The sequence below is a fragment of the Lissotriton vulgaris genome, chromosome 4_1 (genome assembly GCF_964263255.1).
Source record: "Lissotriton vulgaris chromosome 4_1, aLisVul1.2, whole genome shotgun sequence".
Lineage (NCBI taxonomy): Eukaryota > Metazoa > Chordata > Amphibia > Caudata > Salamandridae > Lissotriton > Lissotriton vulgaris.
In genome coordinates, this window is record NC_141691.1 from 1,853,163,080 (window position 1) to 1,853,190,691 (window position 27,612).

Sequence of the window (27,612 nt, forward strand, 5' to 3'; positions counted from 1 at the left end):
TTTCGTGGCCAAGGAAGGGGCGCCCCCACACGTGCTGCCAGCCACGCGCCGCAGAATGTCCAACAGCGCGGTGGCGGCCGTGGAAACCGCTGTGGCGTCGGTCGGGGACAACGGCGCGGCCAGCCCACACCTTCCCCCGCAGCACCTGCCTCAAAACCCTCCTAGTCCGTGCTTTCAGGCCCATGTGACACCAGTGGGGGGCAGGGTTCGCCATCACCTCTTCCACTGGCGCACCGTCACTTCGGACAGGTGGGTGTTGCAAATCGTCCGAAGGGGCTACTCCCTCCCCTTCGAGGCGATCCCTCCAGCCATGCCACCGCAATTCCACCGCGTGTCGGGGGATCACTTGCAACTTCTGCAAGAGGAAGTCATGGCCCTCTTGGCCAAGGGGGCCATTGAGCGTGTTACTGGGCCAGAAGTAGGGTGTGGTTGTTACTCCCACTACTTTCTGGTACCCAAGAAGGGCAAAGAGGGCCTGCGCCCTATCTTGGACCTACGGAACGTCAACGGCTTCCTCCGGAAGGAGAAGTTCAAGATGCTGACTCTGGGTCAGGTCTTAGCTGCCCTGGACCCAGGAGACTGGATGGTAGCGTTGGGCTTGCAGGACGCCTATTTTCACATCCCCGTCCTGCCGGCCCACCGGCGTTACCTCAGGTTCACAGTAAGCCACGAGCACTTTCAATTTACCGTGCTCCCCTTCGGCCTTACCAGCGCCCCACGGGTGTTCACCAAAGTGATGGCGGTGGTCGCAGCCCATCTGCGCAGGTTAGGGGTTTGTCTTCCCCTACCTCGACGACTGGTTGTTGAAGGCGGGCTCGCCCCAGACAGTAGTCAGCCACCTCAAGACTATGGCCGATCTCCTGCATCTGCTGGGGTTCTCCATCAACGTGCCGAAGTCACACCTGTGTCCCTCTCAGAAGCTCCTCTTCATCAGAGCGGTTCTGGACTCAGCGCAGTTTCGGGTTTATCCACCAGAACAGCGGGTTCGGGATATTCAGGCTCTGATTCCGATCTTTCAGCCTTTATCCCGGGTCTCGGTCAGGTTGACGCTGCGGGTTCTGGGGCTGATGCCCTCCTGCATCCTTCTGGTGCATCACGCCCGGTGGGGGATGCAGGCTCTGCAGTGGGACCTGAAGTTTCAGTGGGCCCAGCATCAGGGCAACTTGTCCGACCATGTTTTGATCTCGGGGGTCACTGCAAAACAGCTGCAGTGGTGGCTCACGGACCGCGATTGGGTCAGTGGCAGATCCCTCTCCCTACCCCACCCGGAGCACGTAGTTGTGACGGACACGTCCCTCCTGGGTTGGGGGGGGCCACATGGGAGAGGCGGAGATCAGAGGTCTCTGGTCTCCGGCGGAGTCCCAGCTCCACATCAACCTTCTGGAGCTGCGGGCGATCCGACTTGCACTGAAGGCATTCCTCCCCTCTGTCCGGGGAGAGTGTAGTGCAGATGTTCATGGACAACACCACCGCCATGTGGTGCTGCAACAAACAGGGCGGGGTGGGGTCCTGGACCCTATGCCAGGAGGCTCTGCGCCTCTGGCAATGTCTGGAACATCAGGGCGTGACCCTGGTGGTTCAAAACCTGGCAGGTTCCCTGAACGCCAGGGCGGACTAACTCAGCCATCGGTGCATGATGGATCACGAATGGCGTCTGAACTCTAACGTGGGCGCAAGGCCTCTTTCAGCAGTGGGGAGAGCCTTGGTTCGATCTATTCGCCACAGAAGAGAACGTGCAATGTCCTGCACGTTGGAGTTTCCAAGGCGGCACTCGCTCGGAGACGCTTTTCGTCGTGAGTGGAGTTGCGGTCTATTGTACGCCTTTCCGCCTATAAAACTTCTGCCCAGAGTGCTGAAGAAGATCAGGCGCGACCGGGCCCAGGTTATCCTTGTGGCTCCGGACTGGGCACGAAGATACTGGTATCCTGAGCTACTCAGCATGTCAGTCGATCCCCCGATTCGTCTGCCTCTTCGGGAGGACCTTCTGTCGCAGCAGCAGGGGACGATCCTCCACCCGAACCTGTCCAGTCTCCACCTACAAGCTTGGAGATTGAGCGGCGACAGTTGAGGCCATTTCACTTGCCTCCCGAAGTCTGTAATGTCATTCTGGTAGCCAGGCGTCCCTCCACAAAGTCTGTATACGCCTGCAGGTGGAACAGATTTGTGGCATGGTGCACAGCAAAGGCTGTGGATCCACTCTCTGCACCCCTTTCTGAGGTTCTTCTCTTCCTTTCTCTTGCCCAGCAGGGCTCTGCTCTGGGCACTATCAAGGGCTACCTTTCTGCCCTTTCCGCCTTCTTAAGGCTCCCTGATCAGCCTTCCTTGTTCAAGTCCCCGATTGTAAATAGGTTTTTGAAGGGCATCACACACACATGTTCCCTCCTGTTCCTTTAGTGATGCCCTAGTGGGACTTGAATCTTGTACTTACCTATCTAATGTGTGCTCCCTTTGAGCCGCTCCATAACTGTCCTCTCCGTCTTCTTACCTTGAAGACTGCTTTCCTGGTTGCCATTACCTCTGCCAGGAGAGTGAGTGAGCTCCAGGCTCTTTCTTCTACACCTCCTTTCCTCTCTGTTCATCCGGACAAGGTTGTGTTGCGGACAAGACCTTCGTTCCTGCCCAAGGTTGTCACGGCTTTCCACATTGGGCAGTCCATTACCTTGCCCACCTTCTTTCCGCCTCTGCATCCCTCGAAAGAGGAAGAGAGGCTCCACCGTCTGGACCCAAAATGTGCGCTCTCTTACTATCTGGATTGCACACGCCAGTTCCGGGTGGATGATCAACTCTTTGTTGGTTACGTGGGCGCTAAGAAGGGAAAGGCGGTGCACAAGCGGACCATCTCGCTGTGGATCATCTTGTGTATCCAGGCGCGTTACTCCTTGGCAAAGAAGGAACCCCCCTGTGGGACTACGGGCTCATTCTACCCGGGCCACGGCGACTACCACTGCCCTGGGCCGAGGAGTGCCCTTACTGGATATTTGCCAGGCAGCTACGTGGGCCTCTCTGCACATGTTTGCAAGACATTATTGCCTGGACAGCCAAGTCCGGAGGGATGGCTTCTTTGGCCGTTCTGTCCTCCAGGACTTTCTGGTGTGATTATTGGTTCGCAGACCCACCACCGGGGTTGGTATTGCTGGGGTATCTATTCTAAGGTAAGGAATCTATCACTAACGTGTCTCTTTCAGATGCACAAGTTACTACTTGTGTAACAATATATCTGTAAGAGACATTAGTTAGTGATAGATTCCTTACCGACCCACCCATCCTCCCCGTTCTGCGAACCGATATCTAGGGATAAGGTCATCCCCTTTCAGGGCCTTGTTTCATGGCACCAGTGTTGGCTCTGCGTATCTGGCGCGGAAAAGCTGTGTATCAAAACTGCCGTCAGCGCGCATGGGCGGCGTTTAAGTACTCCAATGTCATTCCAGCGCTAACGACTCGCGGACGACGCCTGCCGGCGCGCAGGGGTATTGCTACGCTATATTTTCCGGATCCAGTCTGACCCCTGGAGATATTCTAAGGTAAGGAATCTATCACTAACTAATGTCTCTTACAGATATATCGTTACACAAGTAGTAACTCGTGCATAAGGCTTATCTTGCCCGTACCCATGTAGAGGGGGATAAATCGGGAACACTATTGGCCTGGTTAGCTAGCCCGTCCCGAAGAGGGACGCCAATTTTGGAGATTAGGGATGATCGGGGAAGCCTTTTTAACTCGAGGGCATTAATGGGTTGTTCTATGAGTTTTACAAGGAGCTCTATAGGAGCAAGACTCCCACTACAGGAGATAATTTGGTTGAGTTTACGCGCAGGCTTCAGTTCCTGTGATTAGACGCCAAGCAAGCAGAGGCATTGGGGGGAGATATTGAATTGGGAGAGGAGCGGGCAGCGATTAAACACATGGCACGGAATAAGATGACTGGTTCGGGTGGCCTCCCGATTGAATTTTATTTAGCCTCCTCTGCGCCGGCTCCGTGTAGGAACATCGAGGCCACACCAAACTCTGAACGAGTCACCTGCACAGGCAGGGGGGCACCGGGCTGGAACAGATACCTACACAGTTAATGGGGGTATTATTCCACCATCGGGCAGAGCTCTAGTCCCTCATGGCCATCTTAGGTGTTGCTGGCCACGCCCCCCATGTACAGCTGATCACTTATGACAGTGGTTCCCAAACTATTTTAACCCACGGCTTCTTTGACACATTGCCCATTACCCGCAGGTCCCTGTTATGTTAATATTTTTAGGGCAGGTTGAGGGATGTAAGGCCGGCCTCTGGAGTACTTCTATTTTTCTCCCTGAAAATAATTGGGATGAAGTCAATGAAGGTATTAAAATCATAGATGTAATAAAAATATAACCATTGTTTAATATAAAAAACAAATTACTTAAGTCAGAAACCATACAAAGGAAACTCTTCAGCACTGGCGTCTGCATATGGAATCATAGGTGTAGAAAATACTAAACAGTACTACAGGAATCAAAATTGGCACTGTTTTACAATTGGGTACAAAACCCGGAAATCCAGGAGTCAAAAACTCTAACAAAATGCGAGTCATCTTCGAAAAGAGGCACTAAGCCTATGAACAAGGAATGCATAAAGTTTGTTCAAAATTGAAGGAAACACTGATATTCGAGGTATATCGCTAAAAATATTCGCAAAGAGGTACTGAACTTGTGCATAATATATAGGCGTATACAAACAAAGAGCTACAGCTTGAGAATAAAAACACCACTTAGGATACAATCACGCGAACCATTCTCGAACTCTGGTACTAAACCTACAATTAAACAGACCTATAAATATAATCTGTTAAATAAGACTCACATAACACCATATAAACGAACTCCAATAGTGCCATTATACAAAGACATGTATATAATGTGTAATCATTAAATGTGACTCGTTTGGCAATACAAAGACCAGAATGCAGGGTTGGACTTGCCACGCTGAAGCTGGAATGGGATACGGGAGGTAGGGAAGTACCTAACTTCAAACTCAATCAATCAATCAATCAGTGACACTTATAAAGCGCGCTACATACCCGTAGGGTCTCAAGGCGCTGGGGGAGGGGGGGGGGGGGGGGAGGGGGGGGGGGGGGAGGTGCCGCTACTGCTCGAACAGCCAGGTCTTCAGCTTCTTCCTGAAGGAGAGGTGGTCTTGGGTCAGGTGCAGGTCGGTCGGGAGGGAGTTCCAGGTCTTGGCGGCCAGGTAGGAGAAGGACCTTCCTCCTGTAGTCGCTCTTCGGATGCGGGGGACGGTGGCGAGGGCGTGGTTGGCTGATCGGAGGTGGCGTTTGGGAGCGTAGAAGTTGATCCGGCTGTTGAGGTAGCTCGGGCCTTGGTCGTGTAGGGCTTTGTGTGCGTGGGTGAGGAGGCGGAAGGTGATTCTTTTGTTGACGGGGAGCCAGTGAAGGTCTCTCAGATGTCCGGAGATGTGGCTGGTTCGTGGGATGTCGAGGATGAGTCTGGCTGAGGCGTTCTGGATCCGCTGGAGTCTCTTCTGGAGCTTGGCGGTGGTACCGGCGTAGAGGGCGTTGCCGTAGTCCAGTCGGCTGGTGACGAGGGCCTGGGTGACGGTCTTCCTGGTCTCGGTGGGGATCCACCAGAAGATCTTCCGTAGCATGCGTAGGATGTTGAAGCACGCCGAGGAGACGTTGTTGACTTGCCTGGTCATGGAGAGGGAGGAGTCCAGGATGAAGCCCAGGTTGCGTGCATGGTCTGTCGGTTTGGGTGCGGTGCCCAGGGCGGGAGGCCACCAGGAGTCGTCCCAGGCGGAGGGTGAGGGGCCCAGGATGAGGACCTCCGTCTTGTCCGAGTTCAGTTTCAGGCGGCTGGTCGTCATCCACTCGGCTACCTCTTTCATCCCTTCGTGCAGGTTGGCTCTGGCGGCGGCGGGGTCGTTGGTCAGGGAGAGGATCAGCTGGGTGTCGTCGGCGTAGGAGGTTATGCTGAGGTTGTGTTTGCGTACGATGGCCGCGAGGGGGCTCATGTAGACGTTGAAGAGGGTGGGGCTCAGAGATGATCCTTGAGGGACGCCGCAGATGACTTCGGAGGCCTCTGACTTGAACGGTGGTAGGCGGACTCTCTGTGTTCTTCCGTTGAGGAAGGAGATGATCCATTCCAGCGCCTTGTCCTGGATTCCGATGTTGCTGAGGCGCCGTACTAGGGTGCGGTGGCAGACCGTGTCGAATGCCGCGGAGAGGTCTAGGAGGATGAGGTGCATTATCTTGCACTGCACTTACAACATGCTGTACACTGGTTCGATAATGAACCTAATTGGGATAAATCCCTATTGACCAGTACACTAGGGGAGACACCTAGCATCCCTAAGGCCTAAGAACACCTGGGACAATGCCACACATACTGCGACTGGTGTGCAGGCTCTGGGAATGGGTAGTGCTCTGCATGGCGCCTTATGCGCTGGAACTGGAGGTGTAGAAAATCTGACCCTTTGCACAAATAGCTTGGACCATGCCCATAACCTGCTGGCGGAGAGATTTGTCACCTTAGATGATTTATATCTATCTGGCCGGTTTATCATCCTACAGGTAGCAACAGAGACATTTAGTTTGGGTATTGGTCAGTTTTCCCACGATCAAATAACAAATTGGAGAGATGGAGAAGGAAGCACTGGTGCTTGTTCGTCTCCCCTAGTCATAGATCTATATAAACAAAGAACGAGCTTAGAGCTGAGCTCTAGGTAACTCAATCATCAGGGTTATTGAGAATAAGCCTCCTTGGCTGGGAAACCAGTAGGTTTTTTAGAGGAGGTGCCTACCAACGCACAGTTTACACTCGCTCATAGTACACAATACATACCTTTCACCCAAGTATCTGCATGATATACCTCTATAGGGACGCAAGCTGTACTTGCTGTAGACAAACACCGGTGGACTGCTTTCATGTTCTTGGGAGCCTTTCGCAGATTGTAAGTTATTGTGATTGTGTCCTGGGGCACTTCCATAACACTACTGGATGGGCAATACCTTGACCTGAAATAATGCCTACTGGGGTTGATACCTGCTAAATCAAAAAAGCAAAAAATCCCAGGAGGAAATGTTCACTTCTTGGATTGACTGGCCAAATTACATTTAGTCATTAGATGGGCAAACCTTACCGCTGCTGAATGGCTCCCGGATATGAAGGAATGGGCTGGGGCAGAGGAGGCACACATGAAAGAAAGTGTGGCGCAATGATAGACTGGTGGATGACCTGTTATGGGGAGCCATGGTACAGGACCTTACTGGTGTGGCCGCTGCTGCCTTTACAGCTGTGGTGAGCGGCAGTGACGAGTGATACTCAGACGTTGTGCTCCCAGACTATATAGCTCAACAGAGAGGTTTAGCTTTGTCCAAACATAAGGGAGCACCCAGTATAAGTCAAAACAATACCCTTTCAGGCATAGAGTGCCGTATAAATTATGCAAAACAGAAGCAAAGAACTCTGGGTAGTTCCTAAGTTTAGGTGGTGAGTAGCTCCTGTAGAGATCATCCTACAACACCAATGACACTTTAAGTTAGCTCAACTCAAATGTCTGCTTTTCAATCCAAGTTTGTAAGCATAGGAATAGCACGGTGCCAACCACGGTGAGATAGAAAGGGGCAAAGTCTTTAGCCTCTCTGAAGAGCTATAATGATGGCAAAACACATGTCAGTGGTTGCTTTTATTCATTCCAGGTGGGCTTACAAGGTATTTTACCAATCCAAAGCTGTAATACTGTGCCTAGAGTGGTAAAAGGCTTTTGTCATTGTACAGCTCTGCGTGGATGGCACTGTGCTAATCCTATGCTGAAAGACATGCTGTAGAAATGGCAAAAGATTTTGTCCCTTTCTATCTCGACCTATGTCATTGGTGATGTAATATGTGAGGTCATAAGCAGTGTATTGGGGGGTGTAAGATATAGTTAGCTCATGTAACTCTAGCTGCTGAATTTGTATGGTTTTATACAAATAAAATCTGAGCTTAACTATAACATCTCTGGAATAATTTTTTTTTTTCAGTAAATTTCTACGGTGTTATTTTAATTCTGTTTCGGAATTATAACATCACCTTTGTTTTTTTAAGTGAAAATTTATATATTTCCCTGCTTTTCACCAAGAATCCTGGATTATTTATTCTCCTTGCACAGTAAATGTCTGTGCTACATTTTAAACGTAATTTTCTCTCTGCATGCTCGACCTGATAACTCGACAAGCAGAGAAAAGTTACTGGCGCGTATCTCTAAACTACTTATAGATATTTTTGTTGTAAGGTCCTGTACGTTATGGTGACTTATGATGTAAATGTGGGAAAACTTACCTACAGGCTTATAAATTGCCCTGTAATACCTACATGGTAATGACTCTCATAGTAATGGGGCTGCTTATATATAAATACAATACTGTTATCTTCCTATACTTGCATGTCTTCCATGTTCTTTCTAGCTATATGCATTCTTGTTCTGAATATAACTGCTTTCTTCACCTTTTTTCAGCGAAAATGCGTTCCTGCTGACCCCGGAACTTACTCCAAGGAAAGTGAAGCAGTTATCGTTTGAAAAGGCGGCCGGGAGCTATTATCATGGGCTTGAGTAGGTTTTGCTCCAGTTTGCTTTGATATGAAGGATCATACATGCTGATTCTGCTCCAGACCTGCTACAATGATTCACAGCTCTCAAGTTTCTGAAAGAGGAGTAGCTCATTCAGACCAAATTTCTAGGTGTGGCTTAGGGGCAGCTCCAGCAATCCAAATTAGGTTTGCCTCCTTTCAACTGTCATTTTTACTGATCCGATTTTAAGATTTTGATTTCCGTTGCATGTATTGGCAAAAGAAAATGAAATGAATGAAAAAAATTATGGTGCGCTTTCAAGGAACTAGACCTTCTGGCTTTGCCAGTGCTTGTTTTTTGTGTGCTGACACTTGTAGAACTAGTACCAAAATGAATTAAATAACCCCGGATTAGATGAGCTTCCCAAGCATGAACCTAGGAAACATGAAAACTCTGGTAACGCTGGGTACTCATACAAAGCAGTAACTTTTCTGTAGTGACTCTGACTCTTGATACCTTTATGTACAGTCAGTGACATTCCTTTAACACTTTGATTTTCAAAAGATTCCTGAATTTTTTTTTAAACAATTTTTATTGTCATAAAAAGTTAACAATGGGCATTTTCTAGGTTTACATTGTACATAGCAATAGCACACAATTAGTAAGGCAAAACATAGTGGACACAGCATATTATTTCAGGGAGACGACAGTAATGCAATCATGACATCAATTCAATATAGACACCCCGTTCCTCGTTTATCTCGTCCCCTCTCTTTGTCATTCCGAATCAGTATCACTATCCGTCTGGGGTGGTGCACAAATGTTCCCTCTATATTCATTCCAAGCTCCTCAAATTTTGGCCCACTTTGGCGGGCACTTCCGATTCAAATACACCGCCTTTTCGGCAACCATCGCTGAGTCTAGTTCTGTACTCCAGGCACTAAGCGCCAGTAACACGGGAGACCCCCGGCCCTAGCCACATTTCGTTTAGCGTACATAATACCAAGCGTGGCCCAATCTTGTAGGGGGTTACTAAGTTCATTAGGCTCCCAAATGTTCAACAAACAGCGGCGTGGTTCAGGGAGTAGCATAATGCGAACCACTTGTGATCTAGTTCACATCACCTTAGACCAGAAACAAACAATCAATGGGCAATCCCAGATAGTGTGGTAGAATGTCCCCACCTCCCCGCAGCCTCTCAAACAGTACTGATGTGTGATGGCACAGAAAAATTATTTTTTAATTTGGATGGATGGAAATCCACCTCAATAATGTCGCTACCTTGCCAAGTGCGGTCAAAGCTTTTATTAATGTAAACCCGAGTTCAACCTCTGGTTACAATGGCACACAGCAGACCAGCCTAATTCAACGAAAATGTGTAAATCTTTTAGACGTTTACCAAAATAGTTAAAAAGTCAGATGCAACAAAGTCAAAATCCTGTTCAAATTTATAAAATACAAAATAGTGGAGAAAAAGTAATAGGCAAACCCACCCAAAATGACAAAAATACAATAGGAAGAATTGGAGATATGATCTTTGAAGGATTTTAGTGGAAAATGTGCAGAGAAAAATAAAGCTGATTGGACACTGCTGAACGAGACCAAAGTCCAATTTCAGGCCAACCTTGATGGAGCCTGGATTGGATACAACAAATGGATTGGTTTCTGTGAATTGTCGAAGTCCAAATGTTGAAAAGTAGGTCCCATTTTAGAAAGTCACTGTTTGAGAAGAAAAATCCTCTCTGCGTCAGCTGCTGCTGAATTTGTGGCCACCACTGTGGATCTAGTCTCGGTTGGTCTCTACAAAGCTCTAGAGGTTTGGCGATTTCTCACTGAATACTTTTCAAGTCCCAATGCAGATTGAGAGGTGAAAACAACAAGGACCCCCTGGGTAGTATATAGACTCCTAGGGCAGGGTAGCAACTGGTGTGAAAAAATTCCTAGGACGTCTAAGTGGACAGTGTGAACAATCAGGTAAGGTCAGACCTCTGACCTTACCTGATTGTTCACACTGTCCACTTAGACGTCCTAGGAACTTTTTCACACCAATGCAGATTGAGACCTGGTCATTTTTTCGAGTATTCAGTGATCTCTGAGCAGAATGAAGCTGAACTCCAGTCCGATGTTGTGGAACTGCCAGTCCGATACTTTTTACAGCACGTCCCGCAAATGTTTTGGAGGTCTGCAGGAAAGTTTTCTAAAGTTTTTTAACTTCTGTTGACAAAACAACCACAGGAGTACACTTCTAAGGCCCCCAAAACATTAGGGGAGGTACTTAAGAACTTTCAGGGTCAAGCAGGATGCAGTCCAGGGCCAGTTGCTACTGGTCAGTTGAGCACTTTAGTAAAAAGACCTCTTGAACTTTGTCCCTCTAGCCACACAGGAGGTAAGCAAACTGACCCTTGGGATCACTTCTTTTGTCCTGGGAACAAGCAGGAGCAGGTCCAGCTCTTCAGGTCTCCACACAGGTCTGCAACAAGGGGTGCAATACTTTTCTGTTCTTCCATAGGTCCAGAGAATGTTCAGCGGATGGTGCCTGGGGTGCCATATTTATATTTGGCACCAACTAGTGGCTTGCGACTCTGGGTTCTTCCATAACCCATAAGGGGTAACCGAGTGATAACCAAACCCATTTGTGCAGCAGTTCCTGTTTGCCTTACTACAAACAATCCCACGATGTGTCCTGCCACTCTTCTCCCCCTGTTCAGAGCCTGGGTGTAAATTCGGAGGTCAATCAAAACCAGTACTGGGGTTGTTAGCTTTCCTCCCACTGGGTTTTGTGCCAGCCTGACTTTGTGACACATAGGCTGTGCCTTTCCAGGTATCACCTGTTAATTACGTTCCTGGGCCCACCCCAATTGGTCTTCCTGCCAGGAAAAGATAGCACCTCACTATTTCCAAGCAATTGTCTCTGCTCTGGACCCAATGTTTAGGCCTCATTAAGGTGAAATACTTAATTGATAGCTTCTGCGGAGCTACTGTAAATTACCCTCTAAGAGATTCAGGTAGGGCAAAGGTAGGTTTCTAAAAGTTACTTTTCTTTCGAAAAGTTCCTTTTTCTAAATAGTTAATAAAACTCCAATTTCTCAGTTAGATGGGGGCGTTTAATGAATTCTAAAGAGCGATTGAGATACAGCACTTTAGGACAGCCAGAGCCTTCTACAGTGAAAATAGCTTTTGGGGCTTGTCACTGCAGTACTTGTTAACTTCACATTTCTGCATGTCTCATTTTTAAATGCTATGCAGCCTACCTCATGGGTGATTTATTAGCATGTAAAAGGAAGGTCCCCTGTCAAAAGGGTTATTTTGTGGGGCTGCTGGTGGAAACTGCAACAATTAGGCTACAATAGTAGGCCTGATGCACTAGGTTTATTTTCTGCACCACATACAATGGCCTTATAAGAAAGTGTAATAAGCCAATATGGAATTATCCAATTTGTACATGTTTTATGGGGCACAACACGTACACCTGGCACTGGACAGCAATGACCCAGTGTGCAGAGTTTGGCAAAAAGGGGCATTTTCTTGCAACTCTTGTTACCTAATCAGTGTAGTTATGAGGTTCATAATTTAGCTTACTGTCTTAATCACCAAACCAACTTAGAAAAGATGCGCAGAAATATAGGTAGGGAAGAGAGCACATTTATAGAGCGACACAGTCAAGTTGACTGACTGGTTTTGTTCAAAGAACCGTTCTACAAGCACAGCACTTAGAAGCATTAGCATGTAAATATTTTAAATCTATTTCTTTAACAGTTGCAACAGTTTTAATTTAGTACATTAAAATGTTTTTGCCTGGAATAACCTTATTAAACTTCTCAGTCGTTGAAGGAACATGGTTCGGTCTCCATGTGAATTCCTGCTCAACTGGTATATTTTTCTTTGCAGGAGATTTGCAGCCGGTATGCCTCCTGTTTATAGATGTTCCTCTCCAACAGGGTTTTAGACTCTATAAGGTAACCATGAGTACACTCTAAGTGGTACTATTTTAAAATTTCTAGAGCGCGCAAATACCTTCCGGTGTCTCAGCGCTTTTATGTGACAGAACCATGGCAAGACTAATAAGTGGTGTCAGCTGATCTGTAAATGTACAGGCCTTTTTACTTGCACCCCGTGGGAGATGGCCTACTGGCACTCCCTGTGTTAATCTTATCCATGTCCTTATTTCGTCCTGTGTTTATTAGGTGCGCTTGTTGTAGCGCTTGCACACATGAAGGGTTGTTGTGTCTCTTGTCCTGTAACCCTGAAAGTTGCAAGATGGTTTAGCTGCAAACAGACGTTTGCAACATCCTCTTCCCTGCATGCCCCTTGTGCTACTCCTCCACTGGCCTCTCTGCTGCAGCTTTTGTGAAGCCAAAAAGGAGTCTAATTTGAATTCCCATAACTCTCAATAGGACAAACAAAGCTCTTAGTATCCAACTTTGAAAGAAGGTATGGTTGCTGCTGCACACATGAGCAAAGATGGATCCTCCTATCTTGTACCAAAAGCCAAAGCAGCAAGAACCCAGAAACAAATGCCAATTGGCTAGCATGTTGCCTGATTCGAATAAACACAAACGTTATTGCCCTAGGTCATTCGGGTTCTCCCCAAAGATACCACAGTGATGGTGCTTCATTGGCTGTTAATTGACTCTTAACTTCAAGAAAAGCGTTGCCTTTCGAATGATTAGTTCCTTCCAGGTATTAGATATTTCTGAAGCGGAGTGTCCATTGGGCTTGGACACAACTCTTGCTGTACCCAGATATAAACTGGAACTGTGGATCACCTGAGAGTAAACCATTTGACTTGAGACACTGAACACCTGTTCAAAGAAAATGCCTGCATCAGAGGCAGTAAAACGTGGTTGTGCCCCATAAAGGAGTAGGGCATATCCTCCTCCAAGGCTGAACCCTGAAAGGAGAATGCGTAGATTGCCTGGCATATAGGCTTTCAGCAGATTCCTGACTGGGCATGACCGCAGGTCAGCCAGGAGGGATTAACAAATGCGACAGGGGAGACTGTCATTTGAAGACAGCGCCAGATTTGCTGACAGAGGCCTTGGTCCCGGCCTGATCACTCGCCAGCCACATGTGCTCCAGTTGATTGGCCTCCACCTCTTGCCATCCCCTCATTGAATCCATCTGGCTGTATCTCACGAGCGGGAACAAAAAGGGAGAGACTGGGGCTTGAGACTGGTCCAGCATGCGTGCCCCTAGGTAAGAATCGAAAAAACAAGGGTATGCAGTTCCTAATGGGAAGGAGGAGGGTCCAGGTGTGAAGAATAGATGGGGAAAGGGGGGATTGCTCCTTTAGGAGCAAAGACCCTCACACACCCTAAGGGGTGTCATGCTTCTTTATCGGGCAGCTCCTAGTTGGGCCGGAGCTGTAATGCCCAGTGGGCCCGCAGTGGGGCTCTTTGCTGTTGGTCTTTTCTTTTTGCCGATGTTAGATGGATGGGGTGGAGGGGAGTCTGCTTAGAAGAGGTATGAGTAGATGAGGAGGAAAAGTGTGTGCAGGATTAAGAGAACTACAGGAATCCCAAAAGAGTCTTTATTAGCCGGGTTTCCATGCTATGGTTAAAAAAAGGAGACTAAAGAGTCAAAGCAAGAGCAGGTTATTCTGAACCTCTCAAGCTCAAGATAGTGTATGTGAAGTGAGAGGTGTCATCATTTTTCATGCCTTTCCTAGTCCAAAGGATGGTGGCATTTTATCAGGACTTGGAGATTCTCGTCTACTCGCGTAGGGATGGTGAAAGTGTGTGTCTGTGATATCATACCCTAAGATACTATATTTGTAGTGCCGTATAACTTGTACTGACCTACTTTGTACCTTCTGGATGATCCTAATGGGGTGGATTAATCGCCTCTCTCGTTATGGTCAGGCCAGTTGCACACTGGCATACCCAGGAGCAGTAGGTGAGACTCCGTTTGCTGGCTGACCTATCCCACGTCCTGCCCTCACGGGGTATCACCCGAGCACATGCCTCTCCAAGCTGTACATGCTCTGCTGGTACCCTACTGAAAACATCAAGAGTGCCTTGATTCCCCTTTGCTTCATGCCCTCTGCTGCTGTAACCCTACTGGACTGTTCCCACTAAAGCCACAGGCGTCCTCAGTGCTGTGCAACATGGTTACCCTGGCAGACATCACTATTGACTGTGCCGAAAAGAGCTTAGAATCAGACTCTCCAGACACATCTTTATTATTGCCAGGTTAAATTGCTATTCCTATGCTGGTTTGCCTGATGATGTAACACATCTTCCTGGCAAAGCTGCCCTAGATCCCTCTTTCTCAAGCTTCTAACTTGACAATATATGGTTGGGCGATCCACAGTCTAAGCACTGAAAGATAAACTAGCCGTAAGATTGGTTGGTACATTGTAAGTATGTTTAGAGACTGATTCTTAACCACAATATCTATGTAACAATGCCTGTAAATTTAAATTATTGTGTGAAAAACATGTGCTATTTGAGCAATGTGTAACCCTGCAGCCGAAAAAGAAGGCAATTGGTATTTCAGGAAGTTCTCAGAAGTGTCTGACTCTGATTCCATTGAATAACATAAACCCCAAGAACTAGCCTGGCATTTCTAAACATACTCTTGGAAAGATTCAAGAAAAAAATCCCACTCTCTCCTAAAAAAGAGACTGTTTTTGGTGAGCTAAAACGCAATTTGGTTTGTGATGTGCAGATACAAATTGGCCATTTTTGTATAATTCATGGAGCAGCATTTTGTTCTTTCAAACCATACCGCTTTTAATATTTTGTTTTTGCTTAATTGACACCCTAAAATGTATTTTGTTCTTGTCATACAGTGAAGCATGGTGATCTGTCTATGCGTACTTAGCATGGTCAAGTGAGGACGACCGGATATGGCCACTGGTTTGACCAGTTACACAGTCTGCATTTCAGTCGCTGGAAAACGGCCATCTCACTCCAGCTTTACTCAAAAGAATGTATTGCGCTCTCTTTCAGGTTCTAATTTAGTACAATGTGTTCAATAAAACAGACTTAGCAATTTCCTTTTGTTACATGCTGAATCCATCTCACTCTATAAGAAATATGTTAGTGAAACGGACTATTATTCAGTTTTAAAAAATGGCGAAGAGAATGGTGAATGGAACATATGAAGCAACACAACAAAATGCACATATTAAAATGCATATGTGTTATTTTCACAAAAAATGTCCAGTTTAAAGCAGAGCACTCTATCTGTTAAGGTACCAGTGGCCTCTCTTGACCTATCAAACCGAAGTACTCCAGGAGAAGCCAAGAGGTTAATGGATGCTTCCCAGGATGGCTGACTGCATCAAAGTGTTTGAGCCGTCCCATGAAAGAAGGGTTGAGTCAAACCAGATATTTGACTCGTGCCAGGCTCAAGCATTCGTTGGCCCAACCAGATATATTAAGAAGCACATAATATGCACATCCCTCTGCCAGACATTTAGATTACCCTCTTCAGCCAAAAGATAATGCTTCAGGATATACCAACAAGATTGAACTCAAAGAAGCAGAAACCTCCCTATGGTTTGGTTTTTGAGTCTTAGTACTAAATTAAAATGCTTCTTCATAATCCTCATAGTAAAGTGCATATATTGTCTGATATTTTGGCGTGTCAGGTGTATAGAACATAATTCATATTGTATTTGTATCCATATGTGATTGCAAGATCTGCAAAATGATTTAATTGCTAATTGTTGGGGTGTTACATTATTTTACCTCAAAGAAATTCAACTTGCATTGAAGCTAATATTAAAGCAGGTGAAAGACAGTATGATAAATGAGAAACCTGACACACTCAAACCGGCTTTGATTCCTATCTTTGCTTGTTCTAGATACTGCCTGGATAACCGAAGAGCTCTAGAAAGGGACTCCGGATTTGTTGAGCTTCAATCTCGACTTATCCGCTATGAAACCCAGACAACCTGCACAAGGGAAGGCTGCCCCATTCCGTTTGTTCTAAGCCCTCTGCCCTCTCCTGCTGTATTATCAGAACCTGGAAGTGTGCCTGATGGGGAATCCGTACAGAGTGATGTCAGATCAGAAAGCCTAAGACTGAAGCGTAGATCCAAGGATATGGATGGACCTTTACCAAGCAAAAGGTAACAAGGCAAACAGTGGAAACCTCGATTGTTAAACACGTCTGCTTTATACATTAGTTTTTGCGTATTCCCACAATGGTGAAGCAGTTAATTAAACCTTGTTGGAAGTACATTTTTCATACACATCTACTGTGCGAATGGTCCTTCAAATTGCTTGCAGGTACTTTACATCATCTTTACCCTGGACACTCCCAATTCTCTGCTACACTCCTAAAGCTACGATGGCACAAACTGCCAAATTGTTGCTTTTTTTACCACAATGACTGACATTTACAATTGCAGAATTTCTCTTATCCTTACAAATTCTTTATTTTTATACACCTAAACCTCTGCCTAGCTAAGCAAAATAGGATGTGAATCTCACCCAATGTGATCTGTTTGTTATTACTTCACTGTTAGGGACCCTTACAATCTGATTACTCAGCATAGTTTTTTGATGCTAGTCGACTTTTTCTCTAGAGTCTGTTACTGTAGAACCTGCTTCTCTATTCCAGTTCTTAAGGTTAGGATTTTTTATTACACAATTGATGAATGATCTTCTTAAATTTGTTAAGAAATTGCCTCTTTTCCCAGTAGTGCAAACAGTTGCAGTTTATTTATTTATTTATTTATTTATTTTGAAAGTTTTATATAGCGCGAACAAGATCTATGCAGATATCAGAGCGCTTTACAAAGCAGGGGATACAAACAGGAGAGTGAATAACAGGCCATTCGGTATAGCGTAGTTGTAGGTAATAAGTGGGGTGGGGAAGGTACATGAGGGAGCATAGTAAAACAGGCACATCAATGATGCAAATACAGTAAGTGTGAGCATAGACAGTCAAGTAGGTCAATAATACAAGTAGTACAAATAATCGAAGGGATCGAACAGAAAATACAGATCGGTGCAGAGTCTTTAAAAATCCACGTTAATATTTCAAGTGTATTTAGCCATGAGGATAGCTTATACTTCTTTCTTAAAAAGTGTGATGGAGGAGATGAGCCTGGTTTCAGGAGGGAGTGAGTTCCAGATCCTGGGTGCCATTCCTGAGAAGGAGCGTTTATAAGTTTTTTCCTTCCGGAATCTTTGAGGTTTTAGCAGAAGATTGTTTGTGCCTCTAGTGTTTCTAGAGCCGCCAGAGATTGTCAGCTTCTGGGTGAGGTATCCGGGTGAGCTCAGGTGTACAGCCTTGTGTGTCATGCAGGCGATTTTCAGATGTATTCTGGCTTCTAAAGGCAGCCAGTTCAGGGATTTCAAGTCAGGGGAGATATGGGAGTGTTTTTTTGACCCAGTGATGAGTCTCGCTGCAGCGTTTAGAGAAGCTCTTAGGGGTGCAGTAGTAGTTAGAGGGAGACCGCAGAGGGCGATGCTGCCGTATTCTATTCGAGGGATGACTAGTGCTTGTACTGCAGTTTGGAAGTCTTTGGCTGGGAGGAAGGGTTTAAGTTTCCTCAGGGTGTTGATTTGGTAGTTCGCTCCCTTAGTTGCCTTGCTGATATGTTGCTGCATGTTGAGATTGGTGTCGAGTGTTATGCCTAAAAATTTTGCTGAGTCCATGATGGTGGGTTTGACTTTGAGTGCAGTTAGGTGTTTAAGCCAAATTTGAGTAGTAGAGATCTTCGCGGGAGGTGAGATCAGAAGGAACTCTGTTTTCAGAGCATTGAGTTTGAGATGATTATCGGCAAGCCAGGATTGGGTGCTTCTGATCGTTGAGTTCAGGAGTAGAATGTCTTTGGGGGATTGTAATTTGAGATATAGTTGGGTGTCATCGGCGTACATGTGAAAGAGTACATTGGATGCTTGTAGCAAGGTGGTGAGAGGTTCCATAACTAGGTTGAACAAGGTTGGGGATAGGGAAGATCCTTGGGGGACGCCTAACGATACAAGTATTGGCGAGGACATCAGGTTGTTGCTCTTGAATTTCTGCGACCTGTTGTGCAGAAAGGAAGTGAACCACTTGAGAACAGTCCCAGATAGACCCATTCTTGTGTTTAAAAGTTCGAGTAAATTCTCATGTTTAACGGTGTTGAATGCTTAAGAGAGATCAAGAAGGATGAGGAGGCAGGTATCATTTTGATCTAAGATCTGAAGGGCGTCGTCAATTATGTGAGTCATAGCAGTTTTTGTAATGTGTCCTGCTCGGAAGCCTGATTGATGAGGGTTGAGGAGATCAAACTGATCAATGTGTTTAGTCAATTGTAGTTGTGCGCATTTTTCCAAGAGTTTGGCGAGGGTGGGAATATTGGTAATGGGACGGTAATTGTTTAGATCAGATGGGTCGTCTGTAGGTTTCTTTTAGTAGAGGTGTGACTTGTCCCACTTTGAGGGAGTCAGGGATGGTTCCTTGTTGAAGTGAGCTGTTGATAATTTTAGTCCAGAGTGGAAGGAGCAACGGGGTGAAGTCTTTGACAGCGTTAGCAGGGAGGGGGTCCGTGAGGTGATTGGATGGTTTCAAGGTGCTGAGCAGTTTGCCAATTTCTTCTTCAGAGTAGGTGTCGAAGGATGACCATGTAGCATTGTTTTTTGGTTCAGTGGGTGCTATGCAGTGGGGTTTGGAGTAAAAGCTTGCGTCAATGAGGAGATCACTCCTTATGTTGTCAGTTATTTGGATAAAGAAAGCAGCGAAGTCTTCACAGGAGGGTGCTTCGCACATTTTGCTGAGTGGTTGGGGTTGTTCCTTGGATTGTGTTCTGATTAGCTCAAACAGTTTTCTCGGACGGTTTTTTGCTTGGTTGAGCTGGAGGCTGAAGAAGTCTGATTTGTGCGCTTTATTTTCCTGAAGTAGGCGTTTCTCTTTTTCTTCAGTGTTATTAGGTGCAGTGCAGAGGGAGCTGATCTCCAGGTGCGCTCTGCCATTCGCATGGCTCGTCTATCCTCATTGAGACTCCCGTCGTACCATGGATTGGAGATTTTAGCGGAGACTCTTTTCAGCTGCATGGGTGCAGCCTCATTAATTATTTAGGTCATGGCGTTGAGATAGTGGTCAGTCAAGGATTGGACGTCCGTATCGCCGGTAGGAGGGAGTAGGAGGTCGCAGCTGTTCGAGGGTAGGGAGTTTGGGTTGAGTTTTTTTAGATCTCTTTTCCAGACTTTAGGCTTGGAGGATTGAACCGTGTTGAGTTTGACTTTTTCATTGATGAAGAATGTGACGATATGATGATCTGACCAGTCACAGGGTTGGATAGACTCAAGTTGGATAGCGTCCTCTTTGGAGATGATAAGGTCGAGGATAGAGCCTTTCTCGTGGGTCGGGCTGTTGCATAATTGTGTGAGGTCAAGGGCGTTGGGGAAATTTTTAAGACTATTTACCACCGCATCATTGTGATCGTTCCAGTGGAGGTTGAAGTCACCAAGGTATATTTGGGTGAGCTGTCGTCCGGAATTGGTTGAGATCATATCCATGATTTGTTGGGCGAAGGTGAGGTTGTCCCTGGGTGGGTGGTAAATGCTGTGAAGAGAGCATATCGGTTTGCCCTCACTGATAATATCGAGGCAGATGTATTCACAGGAAGTTGGGGAGGGTAGGGAAGGTGCGGTGACTTTCAGAACAGAAAGGTTGTTCCTGTATATGCATGCAATTTCACCACCTATCTTGCCAGACCTGTCAAGTCTAGTGATGTGGTAGTTGGGGGGAACCAGAATGTCCATTATAGGTGTAGAAGATTCGGTTAGCCAGGTTTCAGTCATGATGATTAGGTCAAGGTCCAATGATAAGATGAGATCAGCGATGGCGGAGGAGTGTTTAGAGGCCGATCTGCAGTTGAGGAGAGTGCATTTGAGACGGGGTGTGTCTGGGGAGGTAGAGGGTTCTAAAGAGAGGGGGACTTTTCTAAGGTTATTAGGGACAGATTCTGTTGTTTAGTATGGGGTCTACGGGGATATCGTGGGAATGGAGAGGTGTGTGGCGGTTCTGTGGTTTAGGGGAGCTGGGTCATAGGAGCGGTGGAGGGTGAGCGTGTCGAGGTCCGAAAGAGGGTTGCATGGGCGACGGGGCGGTTATTGCGATTGTGGACAGGGATCGCGGTCCAGAGTGGGGGGTGTAGAGTGGGAGAGTCATCCGGAAGTGTGGGGGGCAAGTTGGGAGGGGGGTGGTGGTGAGTGAGGGGTGTCTGGGGTGTGTGAGGAGTAGTTCTTTGATGGTGTGAATGTCTTCTTTGATGGTGTGAATGTCTTCTTTGAGCTGGAGGAGGGTGGACATAATCTTGTCCAGCGTGGGATAAGTGTTGGTGTTGGGGATGGAAATCATGGGTGAGTAACTGACCTGAGAATTAGCGTGCGGGTGGGGGTGGTGGGTTGGTGTTCGTGGAGGGCTCCGTGGCGTCGGTGTATGGGTTGGTGTTAGAGAGGAGAGAGGGTTTGGGAGGGATGGGTGTGGATCAAGTAGGGAGGAGGTTGGTGGTGTAGATGAGGGCATTGGTGGCAGGCGGAGAGAGCCGGGTGGAGGTTGAGTGTATGTTAGTGGTGATGGGGGGGCAGGTAGGGTAGTAGGGGCTGAGAGTGGGGGGGGGGGGGAATGGGATTGGAGATGGTCCTGTTGTGGGAAGGAGGAGTTAAATTAATAGATGTGGTGTGCTCTGCGTGGTTAGTTAGAGGGCGGTAGTGGGGACTGAGAATGGGGGGGGATAAAGGGTGGGATTTGTCGTTATGCGTGTCGTTCTGGTGCTGAACTAGGTTAGAGGGGTTGTGGGTGGGAGCTGTGATGTCAGCGGAGAGAGGAATGGGAGTGGTATGAGGGGGGTCCAAGGGTTGGTGGTTGGGGGCGGCTGGTGTATGAGGGGGAGAGATTTGTGTCTGTGATTGAGGAGTGTGGGGTGGTTACAGCAGGTGGGTGATTGGCTAGGGTGCTGGGGGTAGAGGTGAGGTGCGTGTCATTCTGGTGCTGAGCTAGGCTAGAAGGGTTGTGGGTGGGGGCTGTGAAGTCGGGGGTGAAGGTGCTGGAGGAGATATGAGTGGAGGTCCGAGGATTGGAGAGGTGCTCTTTGAAAGTGGGGAACAGGTTGTCTAGTAGTTCCAGGTTCCTGTCTGTGGATTGAAGTAGGACAATCCCGTTATTGTAGATAGTAATGGTGGATCTGCCTGGGAAGAATTGGGATGGTGTGATGGGGAGAGTTAGGCCATGAGCGGATTTCCTGGTGGTGGAGACGATGAGTAAGGAGTGGAACGCTTTTCTCCATTGAGCTCTGCGTGTGGTGTGGAAGATGATATCGATGTTCAGGGAACCATTGACCGGTGAGAAGTAGGTGTCGGCAAAGGGGGTTTCAGGGTGGGACTTCAGGAAGTTGTGCTTAAAGCGTTTAGCGGCTTTTTTGGTGAGTGTGGATGGGTAGTTGATTTTATATGTGTGCTTGCCGATGGGATCCATATTGGGATGGCGGTATAGGTGGGTATGGGAGGGTGAGCGATATGGATACACATGTGCAAAAAACAAATGCAAAACAGTAAGTTACATGGGACAAAAGTGACACTGGTGAGTAGCCAAAATAATCAAAATATAAGAGGTAGCAATCGGTGCAATCCAGGAATAAAAAGTGAAATGGGTGCAGCTTACAAAAGTGTACAAAAATATATGAGGTAGCAATCAGTGCATCACAGGAATAAAAGTGAAATGGGTGCAGCTTACAAAAATGTACAGTATACAAGTAGAAGTATAAAACTGATGAAATACTGGAACAAAATACAGGTGCAAACAAATAGCTACATGAGTCAAAAATGACACTAGTGAGCAGCCAGAACTATATGAGGTATGAATTGAATTGGTTACAATGTATTAACACCTGTAAAATGTTGATTATTTAAGTATTTTTATGTTTAACTAGCTGTACCTGGCCACGTGTTGCTGTGGCTCAGTCTGGTCAAGTGGAAGAGAAAGAAAAGAGTAAGCGCACGTTTCTAATATGTTTAATTTCACAAGGCTTGTGGGTATACAATATGTTTTTGTGACTATTGTCTCTATGCGTCCCTTGTAGTTGTTGCGCAGCAATCAAATCGATAGGGTCTGTTCTGCCTTTCAATTAAAAACACGTGTGTATTGTACAAGCGCGTATTCGATTCCAGCGTTGTGTGTATATATAAACACGCGCTAATGTTGCAAAGTGAACCAACTCCTCCCCCCTCCCTCCACCCACTTCCCGGTCTGCCATCCTGATGCCAACTGTCCATCCTAATATATGTAGACTATTGTCTCTATGCGTCCCTTGTAGTTGTTGCGCAGCAACCAAATCGATAGGGTCTGTTTGGCCTTTTGATTAAAAAAGTTCATATTGGACACGCTCTTAATCGAATCCAACGTTGTGCCAAAATCGGTGAACTTCCTGAGATTTAAGATTTTGAACAAACTAACATTGACATTTGTATGTGTCCAGGCTTTCGATTAAAAACACGCGTGTATTCGACACGCGCGTATTGGAATCCAACATTGTGTATATAAAAACACGCAAGTATTCTAATCCAACGTTGTGTCAAAATTTCAAAGCAATCGTTGAAGAACTTCCAGAGATATAAGATTTTGAACAAACTAACATTGACATTTGTATGTGTCTGTTCAGGCTTTCGATTAAAAACACACGTGTATTCGACACGCGCGTATTGGAGTCCAACATTGTGTATAAAAAACACGCGAGTATTCTAATCCACGTTGTGTCAAAATTTCAAAGCAATCGGTGAAGAACTTTCGGAGATTTGCGATTTTGAACAAACAAACATTTACATTTTTATTTATATAGATATTTGTTCATATTGGTATTACTGCTTTCCAAAACACTTGGGCTGCTATGGCACCATATGTCTGCATAAACAGCAATGGCCACAATTCCACTAATGTAGTTCCTTGTGTAGGGGCAATGTGGGCTGCAAGTGTTACAGAGGCAGGTGCAACCTGTGGTATAGATGAGATATATCAGTAGCAGATAAAGACTTTTGCACAGAAATGATCATTGTATTGATCACTGTGCCAAACGTATACCTACCAGCCTGCCAATGAGATAGGACTCAAAAGACATAGAGGAGAGACTTACCCAAAGATCTACAATAGTAAAATCAAGTTTGAGGCATTATGATCTGGCTCATTGGCGACTCTTGCATTCAGTGTCTGTGGAATGAGGGCAACTTTTCTGCTGTCACTTCTGTCAGCGAATGCAACCAAGAACATAAGCTTTGCATTGCCTGCGTGAAGAAGATGAAGCTCCTTCAAGATCTAGGTCTAGATCTTGCTCTAGATACAGATCTTCATTTTTGTAGTGGAGACATAAGAAGAATAAAAACGAGCACTGCTTCTCTCTTGAGCAGAGTGTGAAGGCTACATGCATCAACCAGCCCAAGGACCTCTTGTCTTTGAATTGGAGGGTACCCGTAAACACCATGGCAGTGTATAGTACGAGTAAGCCGTTACTGTCTTAACCCTAAATTAATGCTGCTTATATATTGCAAAGTTACTTTGAAGACATATGATCTACCTCTATTCTACACTAGCAGCCCGTCCCGACGTTGTCCGGGTATGAAATAGAATCAGTGCAATGTGTGTAATAGGCAATTCAAAATTATTTTAAAATCTCCCGGTATACAACATGTTTTATTTTATTTGAATCTGGACGGAGAATAAATAGGTTATGGACATTGCCGGATCTAGAGATGAAATCCTGTTAGTTACACTGTGTCCAGAAATGTAAGTCGTTATGTATGCAGAATTTGGCAAGTTTGACAAAAGGTAGTATGCAGCATTCGGTAAGTATCAGAACAGATAAGATGAGTGAGATGCCTTCTGTAACAATTGCCGTGCAGTGTGTGCGCTGTGTAGTCTGTTAGTTATGGTAATGGCATTCCCCCCCAGTACGTCTGACACGCCCCTAGCCCCAATGAAAATGCGAAGTGTGTGACCCTGTAACGTGTGTGCCCGGTATTTTGCCATCCGCTATTTTGCCATTTAGACAACCCACATGGCGTGAACGCCGAACGCACCAGAATTTTCTTAACGCACCGCCCAGTGTTATTGTAAAGGCTTTCGCCCCCAGTACGTCTGACACGGCCCCAGCACAACGCACAAGCGCATAGTACGTCTGACACGCCCCCAGCACAAATGAAAATGTGAAGTGTGTGACCCTGTAACGTGTGTGTCCGCGCCCCCAGCTGAACGCTTACGGCCACTTTGTGTGTGACCCTGTAACGTGTGTGTCCGCGCCCCCAGCCGAACGCATACCTCCACTTTTTGCATAACTTGTCCGCTCCAGGATTTACGAATGCCGCGTGATTGCTGGCGCGCGATTGCCACTCCCATTGGCCACGCCCCCCGCACAACGCACACGTTGTGTTTCCCCACGCCCACAAGGAACGCTTCTCTGTCGGAATGCCGCATTGGCCACGCCCCCAGCACAACGCACACGTTTGGTTTCCCCACGCCCACTTTTTGTCGGAATGCCACGGCCCGCCCACGCCCACAAGGGACTACTTTGCCGGTAAGATTCTTTTACGTTTCTAATGTATATGGTGGGCATCTGTATAGCCTATGCTGCAACTGTCCTTTCCAATGATGTGGTTCCTAAGCTTACCCGCTTCAAAGGTTTGGGTTCTCTCTTTATTATATTAGTATAGATTTGCAGCTGTTTCAGGTATAATTTAGTAAGCATCACTCAGCATATATTAGTAATTGAATTAAAATTGTTAACTTAAATAACCATCCATGTGTTCTGTTTGCTTTTATTTCAGACTATCAAAATCGGAAAGTTCAGATTCCCTTGTGTCTCTTGCCAGTGGCAGCAGCGGACATCATCATTCAGCAGTCTCCTCGCAACCTCGCCCAGAGAGATCTTTGTCTGCATCTTGTAATCCTGGTCAGCAGCCCAGTGCCCAAGATTTTAAAAGTAAATGTGAGACCAAAGGAAATCCAAAACCAGAAGAGTCTTCTAAACAGACGAAGGAATCCAGATCGCAAAAGCATTCACGGGTACAATGATCTAATGTTATTTATTTTCAATTCCTTCCTCTGAACTTGCACTTCTACATGGCAGAGTCTATATTATTGTGCATCATGAACTATCAAACAAAGTGGCTAGCCTCACTTCTGCTGTAGCAGAATACTGTATACTTCATTGTGGGAAGGTGTATTCCCCTCTGGCTATGCATCAATGGACGGAAGCCATGTCAACTACTGCTACTTCTAAAAGATTGATGTACAAGTTGAATGATCAGACACTAATTGGGTGTATTGAGAATTAAGGTGTGCTTATTTAGAAGTATAGCCATCAGATCTTCATATGCAAATTAACTACTTGCCAAATACACACAGTGTGTGGAAATTCAGTCAGACTTTGATACAGTTGATGAGGTGGCATGATCAATAGGATCTGGAGTTGTCCTGCGCTGGCACACATGGTTTCGAATGACTGAATTCAATGTTGGTGTACATTCTCAACTTATTGAAATGCCCACCGAAGGCCAGCACCCATTCATTGAGAAAGCGTGCGCTTCTCTAGACCATGTTAAGCAAAGCCATACGGCTGCTTTGGCTTCGTGACTGTCATCTGCTTTGTGGAAATTCCATAAACATTATCGTATAGCAAATTTAGATAGACTAGTAATCATTTTGGTGGGCAAGAGCCTCAAGCTCCCGAGCATTTCTTTCAAAGGTAAGGGATTGGGTAGAGTCAGACATAGTTAGGCCTCTTCGTTATCCTCTTCAGTTCACTGCTAAACCACTGATCCCATTCCTAAATTGAAGCATACCACACGTGTTGGTAGTAGAGTGGTATCTTTTTTCAAAGCAAATGCAAAAAAACAAGATTACTTTGATCTTGTTGGTCTTACAGATTGACAAAAAAGGTTATAGCACGCCATTGACCACAAGACCTCCACTCTTTCCCCCTAAGAAATATGAAGAGGTTGTTCCACTCTCGTAGAAATGGAAATGTTGCTGTTCAAAATATTTAATTGTTTAAATTGTTCTTTATTGCCTTTATTCATATACATAAGAAACACTTGTGATACTACATTGGCATTCATTGACAGTGACCCACGCAAGGAGATCATTGTGGGGGCGAATGAGGTCAGCACAGAGAGCAGCAAAAATGAAACAAAAGACAAGCAAACTAGTGAGACACAATAGACTTTGCTGGAAGCTTGTTGAGCAGCACATAAGACACATGTTATGTATCACAGATGGAACTGAGGGGTAAACATATAAGGTGTGTCTGTAGAGCATGAATAGCCTTTTAGTGCTGGTGGGGGAGGATGTGTACCAGAGAGTCAAGTACCAGTTTTGTTGACCCACCACGAGCCTGCCTGCTGCGGTTTCGCATCAGACTTGGGGCCTTGTGGCAGGAGAATGAAGTCCCACCCATTATTGTTGTGCTTTTCACAGCACTTGATACATTTATATTCAGACTATGCCATTTGGCACCTCCAAATTGTGCCAAAGGGAGGAAAAGAGTATTCACCTTTCTGCACCCAGTGAGAATATTAGTGATTTTAGCTCCTCTGCAAAGGAATCAGTTTGCAGGGTCTCCCATGGGTCAGTCTGTGTTCTTCAATCATTACATCTAGCTATGTGGCCTGGAAACCTTCGTAGTTGCCTTTAACCAATAAGCGGATGGGACCCAAATTATGCTTTCAATTTTCAAACATAAAAGATGCTTCCATCCTAAGAAACCTTATCTCCATGTTTATCACCCTCTGTTAAATTTGTGGGGTTCATGATTGTCTTGTTGCTCACAGTGGCCTCCCATTTTCTTGAAGTGCAAAAGCTACTAACTTTCATCTCTGTGCCTTAAAGAAAGTCTGACTCTCTGCTTTGAAGAAGTTCTTGGAACAGCCACCCACACTAGACTTTAGGAATGCCAACTTGCTGGTGTGCCTTTCACAGACACTGTACCACTCAAATGCCACCTTTTATTCTGCAGCTAGGCTCGTTAAGGCAGCAAGGGAATATGACCATGTCCCTACCATAATTCATGACCTAACCAGTCTACTCATAACAGCCATAGTTATAATCAGAATATGCAGTTTAACCAACAAGGCCATCTATAACCACAGC

The 27,612-nt window shown here is 46.1% G+C and overlaps 1 protein-coding gene across 1 annotated transcript in view; it reads left to right on the top strand.

Annotated features, from left to right (window-relative positions):
* MTBP (MDM2 binding protein) overlaps positions 1-27,612 on the top strand; it is a 181,060-nt gene that overhangs the window by 102,426 nt on the left and 51,022 nt on the right. Inside the window, exons 17-19 of the mRNA XM_086966165.1 lie at positions 8,479-8,574; positions 16,346-16,612; positions 25,290-25,527. Of these exons, the coding sequence (XP_086822291.1) occupies positions 8,479-8,574; positions 16,346-16,612; positions 25,290-25,527 (601 nt within the window). The remainder of the gene's footprint in view (positions 1-8,478; positions 8,575-16,345; positions 16,613-25,289; positions 25,528-27,612) is intronic.